This window comes from Eimeria tenella, genomic scaffold, assembly GCF_000499545.2.
Source record: "Eimeria tenella Houghton genomic scaffold, Eth_scaff3, whole genome shotgun sequence".
Lineage (NCBI taxonomy): Eukaryota > Apicomplexa > Conoidasida > Eucoccidiorida > Eimeriidae > Eimeria > Eimeria tenella.
Window position 1 is genome coordinate 131,301 of NW_013542870.1, and position 17,476 is coordinate 148,776.

Consider the following 17,476-nt stretch of genomic DNA (forward strand, 5'->3'; position numbering starts at 1 on the left):
CTGCCCAGGAATTCCTGCATGCACGTAATTCGTAAAGACAAGGCAAATACGGAGTAACTCCAGATGAGACGAGTATCAGACAGAGCGGAGCTTCTTTACTGCCCCAAGTTCACACTGGCTATTACGCCGTGGCATCCAGCACAGCCGAAATTCTTATTTTCTGGTTTCTAAAGCTTACATTTATACAAGCAGCAATTACCAAAATCTCACGCTTAGCCAAGCGCCTCGAGGACCCGGCTCCACGGTACTTTTTTTGGCTGCAAGATGAGCAAGAACACAGTCAATTAGGAACCTCCAGCCTTCTGGCCCTCGTCTCCAGTCACGTAGCCACACAGCAACAGGCTTCCTCTCGGCGGCATCTGCCTTGCTTAGTGAGCTGCACAGATTTATTTCTATCTCCGCATTTTAAGGTCACGAAGAAAAGCTGCCCAGGAGACCCTCGTCGCGCCTCTCTTCCTGCTCGTGTTCCGAAGCAAGGAGGATCGTGTCGCTGCCTCTTTGCCTCTTTCTTGTGGTAATGACCTTGTAGCCAACAGTGAGCGCCGTTTCTAAGGCGTTCTAGAAAACGTTATCGGGGACGGGACACATCCAACGCGACACGCCATGATGCGGGCTGCTGCTTCACTTCAGTAATGAAGAAGCCTGTATAGTCCCCTTCTTATAAATCTGCTTGTAAGTACATCTGGCCACGATAGCTGCCTCCTCATTAGTGTACCCCATTTGCCACAAAATACGGCGAGCTTGCCTAGCTCCCAAAGCATCCGGCGCGCTTCGTCCATGTGTGGGGGACTGCAGCGACATAGTGGCTGCACAAGTCTGCCGTCGTTCAAGGACAAGACAGTACGTTCGTTGTGACTAACAGCATGGCAAAGGGTGCAAAAGATGCGCATTGAAGGACGCGCATTGACTAGAATCGTCGACAGTTACTACCTTGTTACCCGTGAGACTCTACCTCTCAGCCAGAGAGGAGCATATTGAGCGTTTCTACTCGACTGGTCTAGGAAAGCAAGTCTGCCAAAGGACAGACAGATCAATATACGGGCATACGCGCAACTAATGCTCCAAAGTCCTTGGCGCCAGCAGTAGAACAGGCATGCGAGCAAGGGCGGTGGTGAAGATCGGGCAACATGGGTGCGGCACGCTAAAGAGTTTCTGCTTCCTAACTCAGGTGGAGCTTACACCTGCGTGGCTGAAGTATTTCACCATCCCGGCGGCAGACCCGCCGAAAGAGCGGCATTCACAAGTGAACAACGGAAGAAACGTGAGGTATTGAAGTAAAGGGAATTTCGAATCCAGCAAAACCAAAGCAGCTAGGCAAAACGTGGCGACACAGGCTGTCATAGGGGGGGGTAACTCTATTTGGAAGCCGCGAAAGAGGGGCAGCTGCCTTTTAGCTTCCTCAGCCTTGGCTGGCAATTCTTATTATCTTGCGCCAGCTTGGAGGGCTTAGGAGAAAAATAAAAGTGCACAAGACCGGGTTTGAAAGCTCCATATCTCAGCAATTGATTCATGACGGGCTCCTTACGCTGCGTTGGAGCCCGAGGCCATCGTGGTACTACCAAAACACAGCCCTGACGAGAAGCAAAAGCCATCGGTAGGCAATAGGTGGGAAAACCAGGCAAGAGAGAACGCTCAGGGCTCAAATCAAAAGGAAGAAGGAAAAGGAAGTGGGCGTGAGGTTATGGAGTGTTTTAAGTATCTGTTCCAGGCGCGGCATCCCGCACCTTAGCATCAGTTCCATTCTGTGTGAATTGCCACACCCGTCCACAATCTCGTGCCGAAATTGCCCTGCGTAGTGGAGTGTGGATTAAGGGACCTCAGAAGAGATCCCAGCTGAACTTGAAGACAACTACGAAAAATAAGGCAAAGGAAAGGGCAATATAAAGATGAAGAGCATACCAAAGCGCTAGCTTATTGGACTCCGAGCAGGGAACAAGCCGCGGAATTACTCGAGCACGGCACTCCGCTTAGGTTGCATGCTTCAGAGGCATGAAGACACAGAAAACACACAGGCATTTTATCAAGCAGTGCTGCAGCTAAACAATCACAGGACATGAAAGTAAAGCGAAGCGCTCGTTACATCAGCACCTAGTGACACAATTTCAAGGCCTGCTAATTATGTCCTTCAGAGTCTTGCGCTCTTCGACTGCGCGAGAACGAGCTACCTTACCAATGCAGTTGGCCATACAGCCTGCTGGGCTTGCCAATTTAACCGAGTACACGGCTCACATGCATCTGGCCCTTTTGTCCAGAGGTCCTAAACCTGGAGTTTCCTACAGAGGCCAACAAAAGGCACAGCTTTGTGTTTGACCTGCTGGGTTCGCACTGGCTTATGCGTAAATTCCGCTCAGGAACGCCCAGCTCTTGAACACCAGCCTTGGACAAAATGTGCCTTTCCCTACTAATATTTTACTTCGTTGCCAATGAACTTGCCCTGTGGGTTAAAGCTGAGTTAAGCGCAGTCAAGCATGCGCTGTAGAGAACACTGTAATATTGCTCACATATTTAGGCAGCTATAGACAGACTGTGCGCAGAGACAAAGTGCAAGGCAGCCGAAAATGTGACTATCACACGTTACTGCCCTGAGTGAGGCTAAATGAGCCACAGCCCAACTGAGCCTTAGAGACTGTAAAAGGCTGTCCAGTCATAAGCAACCGAGCCCGATGGCCAATTGTGCCTTTTCCCGTGGGGACCGCCTTTTATACTTCTGCTATCGGGACTCAATGGCAACTCGTGTTGGCCGATGCACGGGCTTTTCTCACCTGACTCTTCTAGTACAATGAATCACCAATGGACACTGTTCTGGGTTTAAGCCACTAAGAAAGATAGTCTGTTGGTCTTGTGGTGTTCACTGGACCCATCTTTCCTGATACACTGGTCCACCTCTGGCTTGCCCACAGAATACGGCTGCTACTTTGAAAGAAAAGGAAGCCCTGCTGCTGCTAATTCTCTGCCGGGTGTTCCTGTTGAATGAGTTAAATTTAATGCTAAAGGTGATTAATGCTCTGGTGCTGACCATGAACCTCCCAAGTGTTCTTTTATCACCGGATGGAAGCAATTTGGTGCTTCTCTACAGCCCCGCGCTTTGCCCCTAGGTTTATGCCCTCATTAAGTCAAATGCGCTTTTAATGCCACCATCCACAGTACCGCAATATATGCTTTCCCCTGGCAAGCAGCGGATATTTCTGTACATTTTTGGGCACCACTTACCTACATTCGTGCTCAGCAGCACTAATTTAGGAGACTACTTGCAAAGCAGCATTTATTCATTCATGTTCGGGTCCTAGGTAACTTTTATTTGCCCATGTTTAGCAGCTCCGCGGCCCTTTGATACAGCTGCAGGGCAAGCGAGAAAACTGAAAAAGCGAAATCTACTGCTGGCTTTGAGGCATTTAGAGCGAGCCATGTTGGGGTTTTGAGAGCCAACGCGAATATGAATTGAAGACGTTTTCATCTCTATTCAATATATGAGGATGAAATGGTCTTGCTGGCTGTTTGCAGCTGGCTCTGAGGCATTGAAACTGTGCCTTTTTGGGGTTTTGAGAGCTAATAGAAATGTCATTAAGGAGCCTTTTCATCTCTACTCAACACAAGATGATACAATGGTCTTTTTGGCTGCTTGCTGCTGACTCTGAGGCCTAAGCCTTTTTGGGGTCTTTAGAGCTAATTGGAACACAGCTTAAAGTCTTTTCATCTTTACGCAATATATGAGAATAAAATGGTATTTTTGGCCGTTTGTTGTGGGCTTTTAGACATTTAAAGTGAGCCCTTTTGGGCTTTTGGACCCGCTGGGCCTCAAATGGCGCACTTTGGAAAGGGATAAGGACAAAGAGTCAAAAGCAAGAGGGCCATGCGCACAAACAGGCCGTTGGCCGCCTGGGCAAAGTACAAACAAAATTTGCTGCTGTCAACACTTTCGCCCAACTCCCAATTCCGAGGCAACGGGTGCAACACCTGAACGCAAAACCACTTGCGCAGCCACCTGTCGGTGCCCCCAGCTCTTTTGCATGCAAATGTAAATATATAAGTGTATATATACATAGTATGTATATATGTACAAGTATATACGTTTAGACGCATATATATATATCTAGATATAGATATATATATGTATATTGTGTAGTGCAAATACATATTTGTATTGGATATATGTGTATATATGTATGAGTGTATATAAACACTCATACACATATATATGCAGTGTTTGTATATATACATATATATATATATATACACTATGCACAGTGTTTCTTCACACATACAGACATATCAACAGGTACATGCACACCTATAAAGTATACCTATATAACACAAACTGCATACAAATATATATATATATATATAAATATATAATATATATATATATATATATATATATTGCTATTGGCAAAAGAAACACATTATATATAAACCCTTAGTCAACTCTGAAGCCCTCACCTTCAAAGTTGGCTTTGCAAACCTCCTCAAAAACTCCAACGTCACCTGCATCTCAGGGGCCCCCCTTCCAGCCTCTTGTGGGGCCTCACTGGGGGCCCCCGGGGCCCCTGGAGCCCCTGGGGCCCCGGGGGCCCCCACTGGGGTTGGGGGCCCCCCAAGCCCCTCTGGGGGGCCCCCCGAGGGTTTAATCCTTTCTGTTTGTATTCTTGTTAAGTATAAGAAGTCAGCGTGGGGCAGCACAGACTCGAGGGAGTGGGCGGTGCAGCAGAAAGTGTCTGCTGGTAAACCCTAGGCAGCGCAAACCCCAAACCCTCGACAGCAAACCTAAACCCTCAGCAGCAAACCCTAAACCCTCACACACAAACCCTCCACCCCAGCCCGGAGCTGCGCCCTCTACGCCGGTGGCCCTCAACTGAGCCTCGCCTAGCTGCAACCCTCAAACCCTAAACCCCAAACCCTAAACCCCAAACCCTAAACCCTAGACCCTAAACCCTAAACCCTAGACCCTAAACCCTAACCTGTTGCTTAAAGACGCTTCTGACTTCTTCCAAAAACGAACTGTCAGGCTCGAAGCCACTATAAGGCACGAAAGTTAGGCGAACTCCAAAGCGAGCTAGCAGCAGCGCCAGAGAGTGCACAGTCCTTCAGCACAAACCCCAAACCCTAAACCCTAAACCCTAAACCCTAAACCCTAAGTCTGTAGTCCTCCCTAAATCACGTGACCAAGGCAGCCCGTGAACTGAGTTCCATGGCAGCTGCCACAGAAGCAGCAACAGCACAAACAACAGCCGCAGCAGCAGCAGCGCGAACAGCAACAGCAGCAGCAGCAGCAATAACAGCAGCAACAGCAGCAAGAGCAGCAGCAACTGCAGCAGCAGGCGTTAGCAGACCTTCCGTATCTGAGGTCGCCACAGAAGACTAGGGAGAGTTGTTGTGTCTTTTGTGTCTCTCCCCGAATTGCTGCTGCTGCTGCAGCAGCAAACCACTGCTGCTGCTGCTCAGCTATGGTGAACAAATCCAGCAGAGCCTGAGTCGGGTGTTCTCCAGACCCGTCGCCGCCAGACAGCAGCACGCAGTTCCCGCTGCTGCTGCTGCTGCTGCTGCTGCTGTTGCTGCTGCTGCTGCTGCTGCTGTTGCTGCTGCTGCTGCTGGGTTCCGGAGAGCAAAAGCCATATTGCGGGGAAGCCACCGACGCACAGCTGCCCTGAAGAAGACGAAACCCCAAACTTTAAACCCTAAACCCTAAACCCTAAACCCTAAACCCTAGACCCTTTTCCCCATGCTCCCGATGCCAACGCAGTCCTCAGCTGTCCTCCGCCTCCCCTGTGGTTCCTTCTGTTACTGCTGCTACTGCCGCTGCTGCTACTGCTGCTACTGCTGCTGCTGTTGCTACTACTGCTGCTGCTGCTGCTACAGCTGCTAGTGTTGCTGCTGCTGCTGCTGCTGCTGCTGTTGCTGCTGCTGCTGACCTTTTTTGGATGTCTAAGAACTACCGCGTCGGCGTGAGAAGCTGCTGCTACTGCTACTACTGCTGCTGCTGCCACTGCTGCTGCTGCTGCCACTGCTGCTGCTGCTGCTGCTGCTGCTGCTGACCTTTTCTGGATGTCTAAGGACCACCGCGTCGGCGTAAGAAGAAAACATCCTCATCGTGTCTGAGAGGGTTTCGCCTTTCTTGACAGAGCTGGCAGCCTGCAGGCGCGCAGCGCCAAACCCTAAACCCTAAACCCTAAACCCTAAACCCTACACCCTAAACCCTAAACCCTAAACCCTCACCTTCAAGTCTGGATTGCTAATTAGACCTGCCCCCAAACGAAGAGCAGCAGCTTCAAATGAACAGCGCGTGCGGGTGCTGGGCTCGAAGAAAGCTGTCGCCACAACTTTGCCCTAAACGCACACCCAAACCCTAAACCCTAAACCCTAAACCCTAAACCCTCGGAAGTAAGCTGAGCCCCTTACGTGAAGCAGCAAGCCGCTACAGCCGCAACCTTCCTCCTGCTGCCCACACAAAATCCCAAACCCTCAGCGCCAAACTCTAAACCCTAAACCCTAAACCCTAAACCCTAAACCCTCGGACGCGCCTGCAGGGCCCGGCCCAGGGCAGGGTCTCGGTGGTTGTGCAGACTTTTAATTTTGTGAGCTGTCAAAATTAGTACAGCAACTTCAGCAGCACTAATGAGCTGTACAGACACCAGAGAGCGGCCCCGCAGGCCAGCAGCAGCCTCGCGAATCACCGGCAGCAACTCCTCCGCAACCGAAAACTGCTGCTGCTGCTGCTGCTGCTGCTGGGGGTCTTCGTGCTGCTGCTGCTGCAGTGAATGCTGCGCGCAAACGAGAAGTAAGAAGCAGACACGTTCTCGGGAGAACGAGGGGTCCGAACCCGTAAGCCCTAAACCCTAAACCCTAAACCCTAAACCCTAAAGACTAAACCCTCAGCTCCGTCTGTACGGTCAGCTGGATGGGGGACTGGCACGCAGAATGAGTTGCGCCTTGGCCAGTGAAAGAGTAGAGGGAGCAAACGCTGTTGTGGTTGAGGGATTAGGGTTTAGGGTTTGGGGTTTAGGGTTTAGCGTTTGGGCTTTTACCAGCGACGGTGCGTGAGAGCCCGTAGCCGACATGCTGAGCAAATAAGCTCTTGTGAAATTAAAATTGGGTACAAGCCACTGTCAAGGGTTTAGGGTTTAGGGTTTGGATCTAGGGTTTCAGCTGTTTCCTCAGGGCGACTCGAGGGCCCCACAAGAATAAACACGACGCCTTTAAACCCTCAAACCCTAAGTTTTAATAACACATCCCAATTCTTAAATCGGGCACTGAGAAGTCTTTTGTTCAAACCCTAAACCCTAAACCCTAAACCCTAAACCCTCGAGCTGCAGCGCCATCTATGGCGGGGGCCCCTGACGGCGGCCGATGGGCCCACGAGCCGCAAATGCCCGAAGGCTATAAACCCCAAGCCTTAAACCCTAAACCCTAAACGCTAAACCCTAAACCCTAGATGCGAAGCAATTAAAACTAAATGTACTTTTGCTCTTTCCTCAGAAGACAAGCAGCTCATGGGAGGCTTCGACTTTCCCAGAGCACGAGCAACAACACCTGGACCCGAAACCCCAAACCCTAAACCCTAAATCGGCGCCAAAAGGTTCCTGCGGCTCCCTGGGCTCGTTTTAAACCCTTTTTCCTCACCTTTGTATCTCTTTCTGAGTCACCTCTCAGTCTCCTCTCCGGATATTGTTTCTCGCCTTTGTTTTTCTCTTTTTCTTTTCTTTTTTTCAGCCCTTCACCCTTTAAAACCCTTTTGCGTCAGCCTTTTGCTGCGTCCGCAGCAGCGGGAGGGGCCCCGAGGTGACCCTGGGGGCCCCTCGGGGCCCCCGGGGGCCCCCCTGCTGCTACCCAGGGGCCCCCAGGCTGACTGGGGGCCCCAACGCCTGCTGCTGCAGCAGGCTGCTGCAGCAGCTGGGGGCTGGCGGGGCGCGAGGGGCCCCACAGCGGAGCTGCTGCTGCGCCTCTAGACTAGTTGCGCTAAACCCTAAACCCTAAACCCTAAGCATTTGAAAACAAGCTGCTCCTTACTTGCTGCTAAGCAGCAGAAGGCCAGGGGCCCCAGCTCGCTGGCCCTGCTGCGGGGCCACTCACGGCCGGGGGAAGCAGCAGCAACAGAACCTGCTGCTGTTGGTGCTGCTGCTGCTGCTGCTACTGCTGTGGCTCTTTCCAAGCCTGCAAAGCTGAGTTTGTAGTAAGTGTCTGTACACCTCAAGGTCTTTACTAGACAGAAGATCAAAACAAAAAAGAAAAGCAAAAAGAAGTTATTCAACCGGCGATAGAAGCTTACAGGTCACGGCGCTTGCTGCTGCTGCTGCTGCTGCTGCTGCTGCAGTTTCAAGTTCTCTCGTAGTGTCTCTTGCAGCAAACTCTGCAGCCGCCGAAGCTGCTCATCTTCAGTCCCAAACTGGCCCCACAGAGACCTTCGCCACAGCCCACAGAGCCCCAAACCCTAAACCCTAAACCCTCAGCCACAAACCCTAATTAAAAAGCCTACCTTGTCTGACAGCAGCAACCTAAACCCTAAACCATAAACCCTAAACCCTAAACTGCGAAGCGCACAGCGCAGAGCCTCGGACGCTGAAACGCACCTTTGCTGCTTGGGCGGCTGCTGCAGCAAAACGTTGATAATCCGCGTCTTCTGCTGCAGCTCTGTCTGCAGCAGCGGCAGCAGCAGCAGCAACAGCAGCAGCAGCAACCCCTCAGTCTGGCACTCCACCCCCGAACCATCAGCAAAGGAAAAGGACGCACCCCCAGTAGAGCAGCCAATGCAGCAGCAGCAGCAGCAGCAGCGACAGCAGCAGCAGCCCGTAGGGCACACCGGCGCGACGCAGCATTACAAAAGAACAGCGCAAGCGCAGCAACTGATCGCTGCAGCAGCAGCAGCAGCAGCAGCTCACCCGAAGTGCCTCCTCTGTTGCTGCTGCTTCCCGTAAAGCATCAGAAAGGCTGCTGTTTGTCCGCTGCAGCCGCTGCAGCTGCTCCTGCAGCAGCGGGGCATTTGCCTCTGGTGGCTCCAAGCCTTGCTGCTGCTGCTGCTCTGCGGCCAGCAGTGCATTGTCTTGCTGCTGCTGCTGCTGCTGCTGCCGTTGCTGCAGGTAGTCGAGATCCGACGAATAAGAATTTGCGGCTTTGAGTGGACGAGAAGTCGGCGCAGTGTCCCGTGCCCATGCTGAGGCATTTCTGCTGCTGCTGCTGCTGCTTCTGCTGCTGCTGCTGCTGCGCGGGGAGGATGAAGAAGCAGCAGGGGAATCAGCTTCATCCCTGTGGAGGCGCAGCACTTGGTTCTCTAGTGCAGCAGCAAGCAGCCGCCGACACTGCTCCTCGGCCTGCAGCAGCAGCAGCAGCAGCAATAGCAGCAGCAGCAGCAGATGCAGAAGCAGCAGCTAAGAGCGTCGTTGCATCGATAACGCCCAGAGACAACGTGATAGCGCCAGCAGCAAGAGCACCAGCAAGAGCAGCAGCAAAAAGAGCAGCAGCAGCAACAACTGCAGCAGCAGCAGCAAAGCTTCCAGTATACCTTTTCGCGCTGCTTCTTCTCCCGTGCGCAGAGGGCTTGCAGCGCCTTCAGCTGCTGCTGCTGCCGTTGCAGATGCTGCTGCTGCAGCGCTCGCTGCGAAGCCTCAACGAAAAGCGAGAATGAGCCCTGCTGCTGCAGCAGCTGCTGCTGCTGCTGCTGTGAATGCTCCTGTTTATACGGCTGCTGCTGCAGCAGCTGCTGCTGCTCAAGTTCAAAAGCTTCAGGGGCATTGAGCCCTGCAGCAGGTGATGATCTGCCAGAGTTTCTCGTTATTCGTGCTGTTGCTGCTGTTGCTGCTGTTGCTGTTGTTGCTGCTGTTGCTGCTGCTGCTAGCTCTTCGGAGAGAGTCCGCTGGAGGCCTTGGGCTGCCCCCGCTGCAGACGTTGGCTGCTGCAGTTGCTGCTGCTGCTTCATTTCGTTCTTAAGCTGCTGCAGCTGCTCTTCTGTTTCTTGTACCTGCTGCCGCAGCTGTCGTACGACGTCCTGCTGCTGCTGCTGCTGCTGCTGCAGCTGTTGCAGCTGCTGCAGCAGCTCGTCGCGCTCCCCCCTTGCTGCCAGCAGCGCCTGCTCCAAATCCATCCGCTGGACTTCGGCTTTTTCCTGTTGCTGCTGCTGCTGCTGCTCCTGCACTTCTCGCATCTCTTGTTCCCGCTGCAGCTGCTGCTGCACCTGTTCAAGCTCAGCAGTAGCACTCTGCGCCACAGCAGCAGCAGCAGCAGCAGCAACAACAATGTCTTATGTAGGGCAGCAGCAGCATCGCGCCCAAAGGGCAGCCCGGGCAGCAGCAGCAGCAGCAGCAGCAGCACCGGTAATATTTCCAGCCAGGTCCAAAGAAGCAGCAGCTGCAGCTGAAGCATCGCTTGCAGCTGCCGTCGCACGAGCGGCAACAGCAGCAGCAGCAGCAGCAGCAGCGGGGAAAGAGCAACTACTACCTGCTGCTGCTGCTGCATGCACTGCAGCTCTTCCTCAAGAGAAGTGACAGAACACCGCAGTCGAAAAGTCTCTGCTGCTGCTGCACAAAGTTCTTCGAACTGTTCAGCAGTGACTTGTGGGGGCGCAGCAGCAGCAGCTGCAGCTCCTGCCGCAGCAGAGTCCACCTCGGTTCTTTGCTGCTGCTCCTGTCCCTGCTGCTGCTGCTGCTGCTGCTGCTGCTTGTGTTCGTCCGCCTCCGTCTTCATCTGCGTCACCATAAGTGTAAGCCTGCAGGAAACCGCAGCAGCAGCAGCAGCAGCAGCGAGGGGGCTGGAGCAGCAGCAGGACGCAGTTGACTCTGCAGCAGCAGCAAAGAAAATAGTGCCAAAGGAGGCAGCAGCAGCAACAAAGACAGCAGCAAGCGCCGTCGCACTGCATGAGTTGTTTGGCCTGTCGCTCGTTAATGTCGCGCTGCTGCTCCGCCTCCAGCTGCTGCTGCTGCAGCTTCTGAAGCAGCAGCACGCGCTCAGTGTCATGCTTCTGCCTTTCGGTTTCGAGCTGCTGCTGCAGCTGCTCCAGTTGCTGTTGCAGTTGCTGCTGCTGCTGCTGAGGCGGCGAAGGCGGCGTCGCGTTACATGAGAGCGACGCAGCAAGGGCTTGCTCCACTGCATCTACTAGCAGCTGCTGCAGCTGCTGCTGCCCCTCTGCTGCTGCTGCTGCTGCTGCTGCTGCTTGCTCTTCAAACGGTCCACTCGAGTCCCTCTTGGGACGATCTTGTACTGCATCAGCAGCACCAGCTGAATCGCCAGCTGCTGCGTCCTGTGCAGCTGTATCTGCTGCTGCTGCTGTTGCTGCTGCTGCTGTTGCTGCTGTTGCTGCAAGGAAGCCTAGACTTCTGAGGTTCCTCACGACACATTCTGCTGCTGCTCGGAGGTCCCCATACACCTCAGCAGGCTGTGGAGAGGAAGGCGGCAGCAGCAGCAGCGCCTGTCTGTACACGCTCACCTGCTCCCTGTGAACACAGCAACAGCAGCAGCAGCAGCAGCAACAGCAGCAATAGAAGCAGCCGCACAAGCAGCAGCAGCAGAAGCGCCGGCGAAAGTAAAATACAGAGAGCTGCATGCAGACAGCGGCATGTCGCTACGGATGCTGCAGCTGCTGCAGCTGCGGCTGCTGCTGCGGCAGTTGCTGCTGCTTGCTGCGGCAGCTGCTGCTGCTGCAGTTGCTGCTATTGCTGCTGCTGGAGCTGCCAGCAGCAAAACAAGCGCTAGCTCGCTTATGCGCGTCTCTTCAGTACGACAAAGAGCTATTTCAGGATTATACTGCCAATTAGGGTTTAGGGTTTAGGGTTTAGGGTTTAGGGCTGAGGGTTTACTTGAGAGCGGCTAGTTCGTGCTCCAGCTGCACAGTGTAGCAGTCTGCTGCTGCTGCTCCGCCGCTTTTGCTGCTGCTGCTGCTGCTGCTACTGCTGCTGCCTGCCTCTCCCACAAGAGCCGCAGCAGCAGCAGCAGCTGCTGCTGCTGCTGCACTCTCCGCTGCAGCAATGCTGCCGCTCCCGAGGCGCCGTCCCACACTAAGCAGCATGCGGCTGGCAGAAGAAAGCAGCGGCTGCTGCTGCTGCTGCTGCTGCTGCTTGCTGTTCCCGTTAACGCTGGCGTTGCTGCTGCTGCGAGACAGAAAGGAAAGAACAGAGCTGCTGGGGGCTCCATTTTGTCCGTCAGTGTCTGCTGCAGCGCTCAGTGCAGCCGCTGTGGGCGTTGCTGCTGCTGCTGCTGCTGAAGACTCCCTGCTGCAGCTATCGCCACATATACTGCTGTTCGTTGAAGCGTCTGCTGCTGCTGCTGCTGCTGCTGATTTACATCGAGGTGCTGCATCCCGCTGCTGCTCACAAGGCTCAATCCTTGACACTTTTGCTGCTGCAGACGGAGCTACACCTGCTGCTGTTGTTGCTGCTGCAGGCACTGCTGCTGCTGCGGCTGCATCGGCCTCATCTGCCACGTTCATTTCTGTCTCGACAAAATCTGCAGCATCATCTGTTGCTGCTGCTTTTTCTGCTGCTGATCGATATGCTGCAGCAGCAGCTGCTGCTGCTGGAGGCTCAGCTGCTTTAGACAGTTCTGCTGCAGCAGGTTCTACTGCCGCCGTTGGTGCTGCGGCAGGCTCTGCTGCTGCGGCTGACGCTGCAGTAGACTCTGCTGCTGCAGTTGATGCTGCAGTGGGTTCTGATGCTGCAGTTGACGCTGCAGCAGGCTCTGCTGCTGCAGCAGCACCTGCAGCAGGATCTGCTGCTGCATCGCTCGCTGCTGCTGCAGCATCAGGCCCTGTCACTGCAGCATCACGCCCTGCAGCAGCATCAGACTCTACTGCTGCAGCATCAGGCTCTGCTGCTGCAGTTTGTCCTACTGCTGCAGCATCAGGCCTTGCTGCTGCAGTTGGCTCTATTGCTGCAGCACACTCTGCTGCTGCATCTGGCTCTATTGCTGCAGTATCTGGCCGCGCTGCTGCAGCTGGCTCTATTGCTGCAGCATCTGGCCCTGCTGCAGCAACTGGCTCTGCTGCTGTAGCATCTGGCCCTGCTGCAGCAGCTGGCCCTACTGCTGCGACAGACTCTGCTGCAGCAGCTGGCTGTAATGCTGCAGCAGGCTCTGTTGCTGCAGCTGCTGCACCAGCACTTTCGACTGCAGCACCCCTGACGGCACCATCCGACGTGCAGTCTTGCGTTTCCGTGCTGCTGCTGTTGCTGCTGCTGCTGCTGCTGTTGTCGTTGCTGCTGCGGCTGCTTCCGCTGTTGCTGCTTCTGTTGCTGCTGTTGTGTCTCCTTGATCTAACTTTTTGCTTAGTCCCGCTGCTGCTGCTGACAGTGTTGCAGCTGCCGTTACCGCCTCTGCTGCCGCTGCAGTTCCTGCTGCTGCTGCAGTTCCTGCTGCTGCTGCTGCTGCGGCGGCGGCGGTTCTTGTTGCTGCGCGTGCTTGAGCTTCTGCTGCTCCTGCTGCCTCTCGCATGTGTACCCATTAGGTGGCCTGAAACGTAGCAGCAGCTGCAGCTGCTGCTGCTGCTGCCTCGTCGGAAGACAACTCCGAAAGAGCCGCACTCCACTGCTCTGCTGCTGCTGCTGCTTACGCTGCTGCTGCTGCTGCTCTTCGCGCAGCTGCTGCTGCTGCTGCTGCCGCTGTTCCCGCCGGCTGTGCCTCGCCCCCTCGGGGCGCCCTCAAGCAGTATGGAGCTTCTTCTGTGTCTGCTGCTGCTGTTGCTGCCTTCTCCGTTGCTGCAGTACGGCAGCAGCAAGTTTTGCGTAAGAATACTGCAGCAGCGGTGGGGCTCCTGCGCAAAGTTGCAGCAGCAGCAGCAGCAGCGTGAGCTGCTGCTGCGACTCCAGCGGCGTTCCCTAAAGGTCCCTAGTATATCCTTATTCGTATTTCCTATTTTTCATGAAATTATTGGCAATATAGTCTTTTGCTGCAGCAGATGGATCTGCCGCTGCTGCTGCTGTACAGACAGTTCTAGGCGACGACACTGCGCATGCGCATCACTGGCAATGGCAGCAGGAGCAGGAGCAGCAGCAGCAGCAGCTGCTGCTGCTGCTGCAGCTGCTGCTGCTTTTTCGCCACTTCCAAGCCTCTTACACTAGTTGGCGACGACACTGCGCATGCGCATCACTGGCAATGGCAGCAGGAGCAGCAGCAGCAGCAGCAGCAAGCCGCCGCCAGGCAGCCAGTCGGCTGCGGCGGGGCCCTTTGGCACAAGTCCTAAATAGTAAATGGCACTTGATTTAGACTTTTAGACTTTACTGAATAGACGTTTCACCTTTAGGAGCAGCAGGAGGCCCCCTCGAAACCCTAAACCCTAAACCCTAAACCCTAAACCCTAGACCCTAAACTGGGAAGTGACCACAGCGCAGCATCTTGAGCCCGCGGAGCCACTTTTGAGGCGCAGCAGAAGTGAAAATATAAAAAGCAAATAAAGTTCGACCTAAGTTCGCCGTTCGGTGCGAATTGCTGCAAATAAAAACAAATATATTTATGTTTATGAATAAATATAAAATAAATATAATTGTATTTATAAAAGAATATAAATATAAATATATTCAGGAAATAGTTGCAGCAAAGTGGAGGAAATTTAAGCTGGAGAAGGCGGCCGCCGCGCAGGCGCAAATACACTGCAGCAGCAGCAGCAGCAGCAGCGAGATGAATATGTACAATGATGAATGAATAAAACGCCACAATTAAATAAAATACAATTTAAAAAGCTAGAAATTAACAAAATGCCATAATTAAATAAAATAGAATTAAGACAAAACGCAATTTGCTGCAGTTGCATGCAAATAAAAAAAAGCCGAAAGAAACTTGTGATAAATTCCTGCAGGGGGGAAAACCCGCAGACACAGAAAAGCCCAGCAGCAGCAAAAAGGCTGGCCACAGGACTGCAGCAAAAGGGGAAAAGGTATTTGCTACGAAAGAGAGACAAGTAGATCAAAAAGCAAACGCAGAGAGCTGCAGATCTGGGGAGAGGCAGCAGCGCAGCAGCAGCACCAGCAGCAGCAGCGCAGCACCAGCACCAGCAGCAGCAGCGCAGCAGCAGCAGAAGCAGCGCAGCCGCAGCACAGCAGCAGCACAGCAGCAAAAGAGAGGGGTAGTTGAGGGTCAGCGGGCAGGGCAGCAGGAAGCAAGAGGAGCTTAAAGGACACAGCTGCTGCTGCTGCTGCTGTTGCTGCTGCTGCTGCTTCTGGTGCTGCTGCTGATGGTTTTGTCTTTCTTTCAACTTAGACACCTAGAGTGAGCGGGCCACGATCGGCAAAGAGCAGCAAGAAGCGTCAAGACTCCAGGAGGCTCTCCGCTGGGAGCAGCAGCAGCAGCAGCAGCAGCAGGGGTCGCAGCAGACGTGGGGAGCCGCCTGTGGCGCAGAAACGCCGGCGCCGCCGCCGCCTCCGCTGCTGCTGCTGCTGCTGCTGCTGCTGCGGGCGATGTCGGCGGAGAGCAGCCGGAGCGAGCTGCGGCTGCTGCTGACAGCAGCAGACGGAACTTCTGTTGCTGCGCCCCACACTTTCTGCGGCCAGGGCCGCGCGGTGTATGCAGACGGAGCTTCTTATGAGGGGGCTTTTGTGTGGGGCCGCCGCGAGGGCTTTGGGGTGTACGTACACCCCAGCGGCGACAAGTACGAGGGCTTTTTCAAAGAAGGCAAAAAGCACGGAAGGGGGAAGATCACTTTCCGAAACGGAGGCTTCTTCCACGGTAAACCCGCAGCCTCCGCCTCCTGTTGCTGCTGCTGCAGCAGCAGCAGCAGCTGCTGCTGCTGCTGCTGCTGTGCTCCTGCTGCTGCTGTTATATTGCTGCGGCTGCCGCTGTGCTGTTGGTGCTGCTGCTGTTGTGCTGTTGGTGGTGCTGCTGCTGCTGAACTGTCGCTGTTGTTCCTGTGTTATTGGCGCTGCTGCTCTTGCGCTGTTGTTGCGGCTGCTGGTGCTGTTGCTGCTGTGGATGCCACTGCGGCTGCTTCTGCCGTGGCTGCTGCTGCTGCTCTTGCTGCCGCTTCTGCCGCTGCGAGAGGGGCTGCTGCCACCAGACTGACAAAGCTGCCATAAGGGAACTATATATGACGCGAGCCGCGAGCAGCAGCAGCAGCGGCAGCAGCAGCAGCAGCAGCAACTGCTGCTGCTGCAGCTATTGCTGCTAGAGCAGCTGAGCTTTCCCTCCTATTGGGCTCTCCGCGTCGCCTCTGTCTTCCCGTCCATTTGCATATTTGCTGCTCTGCTGCATCTTAGCCGGTTTCCCCCATTCTGCTGCTGCTGCTGCTGCTGCTGCTGCCAGGCGACTTCGTGTGCGGCCTAAGGGAAGGCGAGGGCACTCGGCGCTTTGCAAATGGAGATTTTTATTTTGGGAAATTCAAAAATGGTCTTTACCATGGCAGAGGCACTTATACATTTGGCCAAACCAAACAGAAAGTAAATCAAATGCGAAGTATCGTGTTACTGCTGCTGCTGCTACTGCTGCTGCTGCTGCTGCTGCTGTTTGCACTGCCCCTGCTGCTGCTGCCTCTACTGTTGCTGGTGTCGCTGCTGCTGCCTTTACTGTTGCTGGCGCCGCCGCTGCTGTTTGCACTGCTGCGGCTCCTGGAGCTGCTGCTGCTGTTGCCTGCTGCCGCCGCTGTTGCTGCGCCCGCTGCAGCTGCTATAGATGATGATTCTGCTGCCTTTGCTGCTGTTGCTGCTGCTGCTACTAGCGCAGTTGCAGTGGCGCTGCTGCGTCTGCTGCTGCTGCATCTGCTACCTCTGCTTTTAACCGCTAGCGCGCACCGCAGCAGCTCGTTCATGCGTCATTTGCTGCCGCTCCTGCTGACGCTGCTGCTGCTGCTGCTGCTGCTGCTGCTGCAGCTGAAGGGCGAGTGGGTGGAGGGCCACATGGTGGAGGGGGAGTGGCTGTGGCAAGATGGCACAAAATACAAAGGCACTTTTTGCTGCAGCAAACCCCAAGGGGAAGGCAGCTGGAGCTTCCCTGCGGGAACTGAGGTCGCAGGAGTCTACGTGCAGCGCGTGGTGCCTGTGGAGCCCGCAGCAGCAGCAGCAGCAGCAGCAGCAGCTGGAGAAGAAGACCCGCCACCTCTCCCGGTCAAAAAACAGCAGGTCTTCCTCTCCTGGCACACAGAACAAGTCCGCCCCATTACCCAAAACTAAAAAGAAAACTAGGAGCCCCTGGGGGACCCCCGGGGGCCCCCTGGGGCCCCCGGGGGTCCCCCAGGGGGCCCCCTGTGGGCCCCCTGGCCCACAGGGGTCCCCCTGGGGCATTTAGGGACCAAGGGGGCCCCAGGGGCCCCCAGAAAAAGGGAACCGGTCCCAGGGGCCCAAGGAGGGCCCTAGAAAGGGGCCCCCTAGCTAAGAGGCACTAGTAAACCCTTTTAAAGGGTTTAAATGCCTCTAATGGGCCAACTGAACTTCCCCTGAATGCCATAAAGAAGCAACAGCAGCAGCAGCAGCAGCTGCGAGGCCCTGCTGCGCTGCATAGGGCCCTAAACTAAGAAACGCCTTTGAGCCCCTTTTGGTTTATCTGCTTCACTTGCTTCTAATTAATCCTTTCTCCGCGTTTT

General features: G+C 54.6%; 2 protein-coding genes across 2 annotated transcripts; one reads left to right on the top strand and one right to left on the bottom strand.

Moving 5' to 3' along the window:
* Positions 1–3,795: 3,795 nt before the first annotated feature.
* On the bottom strand, positions 3,796–13,414 carry ETH_00019290 (aspartate carbamoyltransferase, putative; the record flags this gene model as incomplete). Its single annotated transcript, XM_013375718.1, has 14 exons — positions 3,796–3,954; positions 4,438–4,725; positions 4,956–5,079; positions 5,328–5,641; positions 6,031–6,126; positions 6,211–6,321; positions 6,516–6,823; positions 8,065–8,193; positions 8,533–8,626; positions 8,871–9,299; positions 9,491–10,183; positions 10,423–10,690; positions 10,836–11,414; positions 11,778–13,414. The coding sequence occupies 14 exons, from the start codon at positions 13,412–13,414 to the stop codon at positions 3,796–3,798; spliced, it is 5,229 nt and encodes a 1,742-aa protein (XP_013231172.1).
* Positions 13,415–14,064: 650 nt separating this feature from the next.
* On the top strand, positions 14,065–17,066 carry ETH_00019295 (MORN repeat protein, putative; the record flags this gene model as incomplete). Its single annotated transcript, XM_013375719.1, has 5 exons — positions 14,065–14,145; positions 14,765–14,842; positions 15,174–15,630; positions 16,204–16,337; positions 16,767–17,066. The coding sequence occupies 5 exons, from the start codon at positions 14,065–14,067 to the stop codon at positions 17,064–17,066; spliced, it is 1,050 nt and encodes a 349-aa protein (XP_013231173.1).
* Between the last annotated feature and the right edge of the window lie 410 nt (positions 17,067–17,476).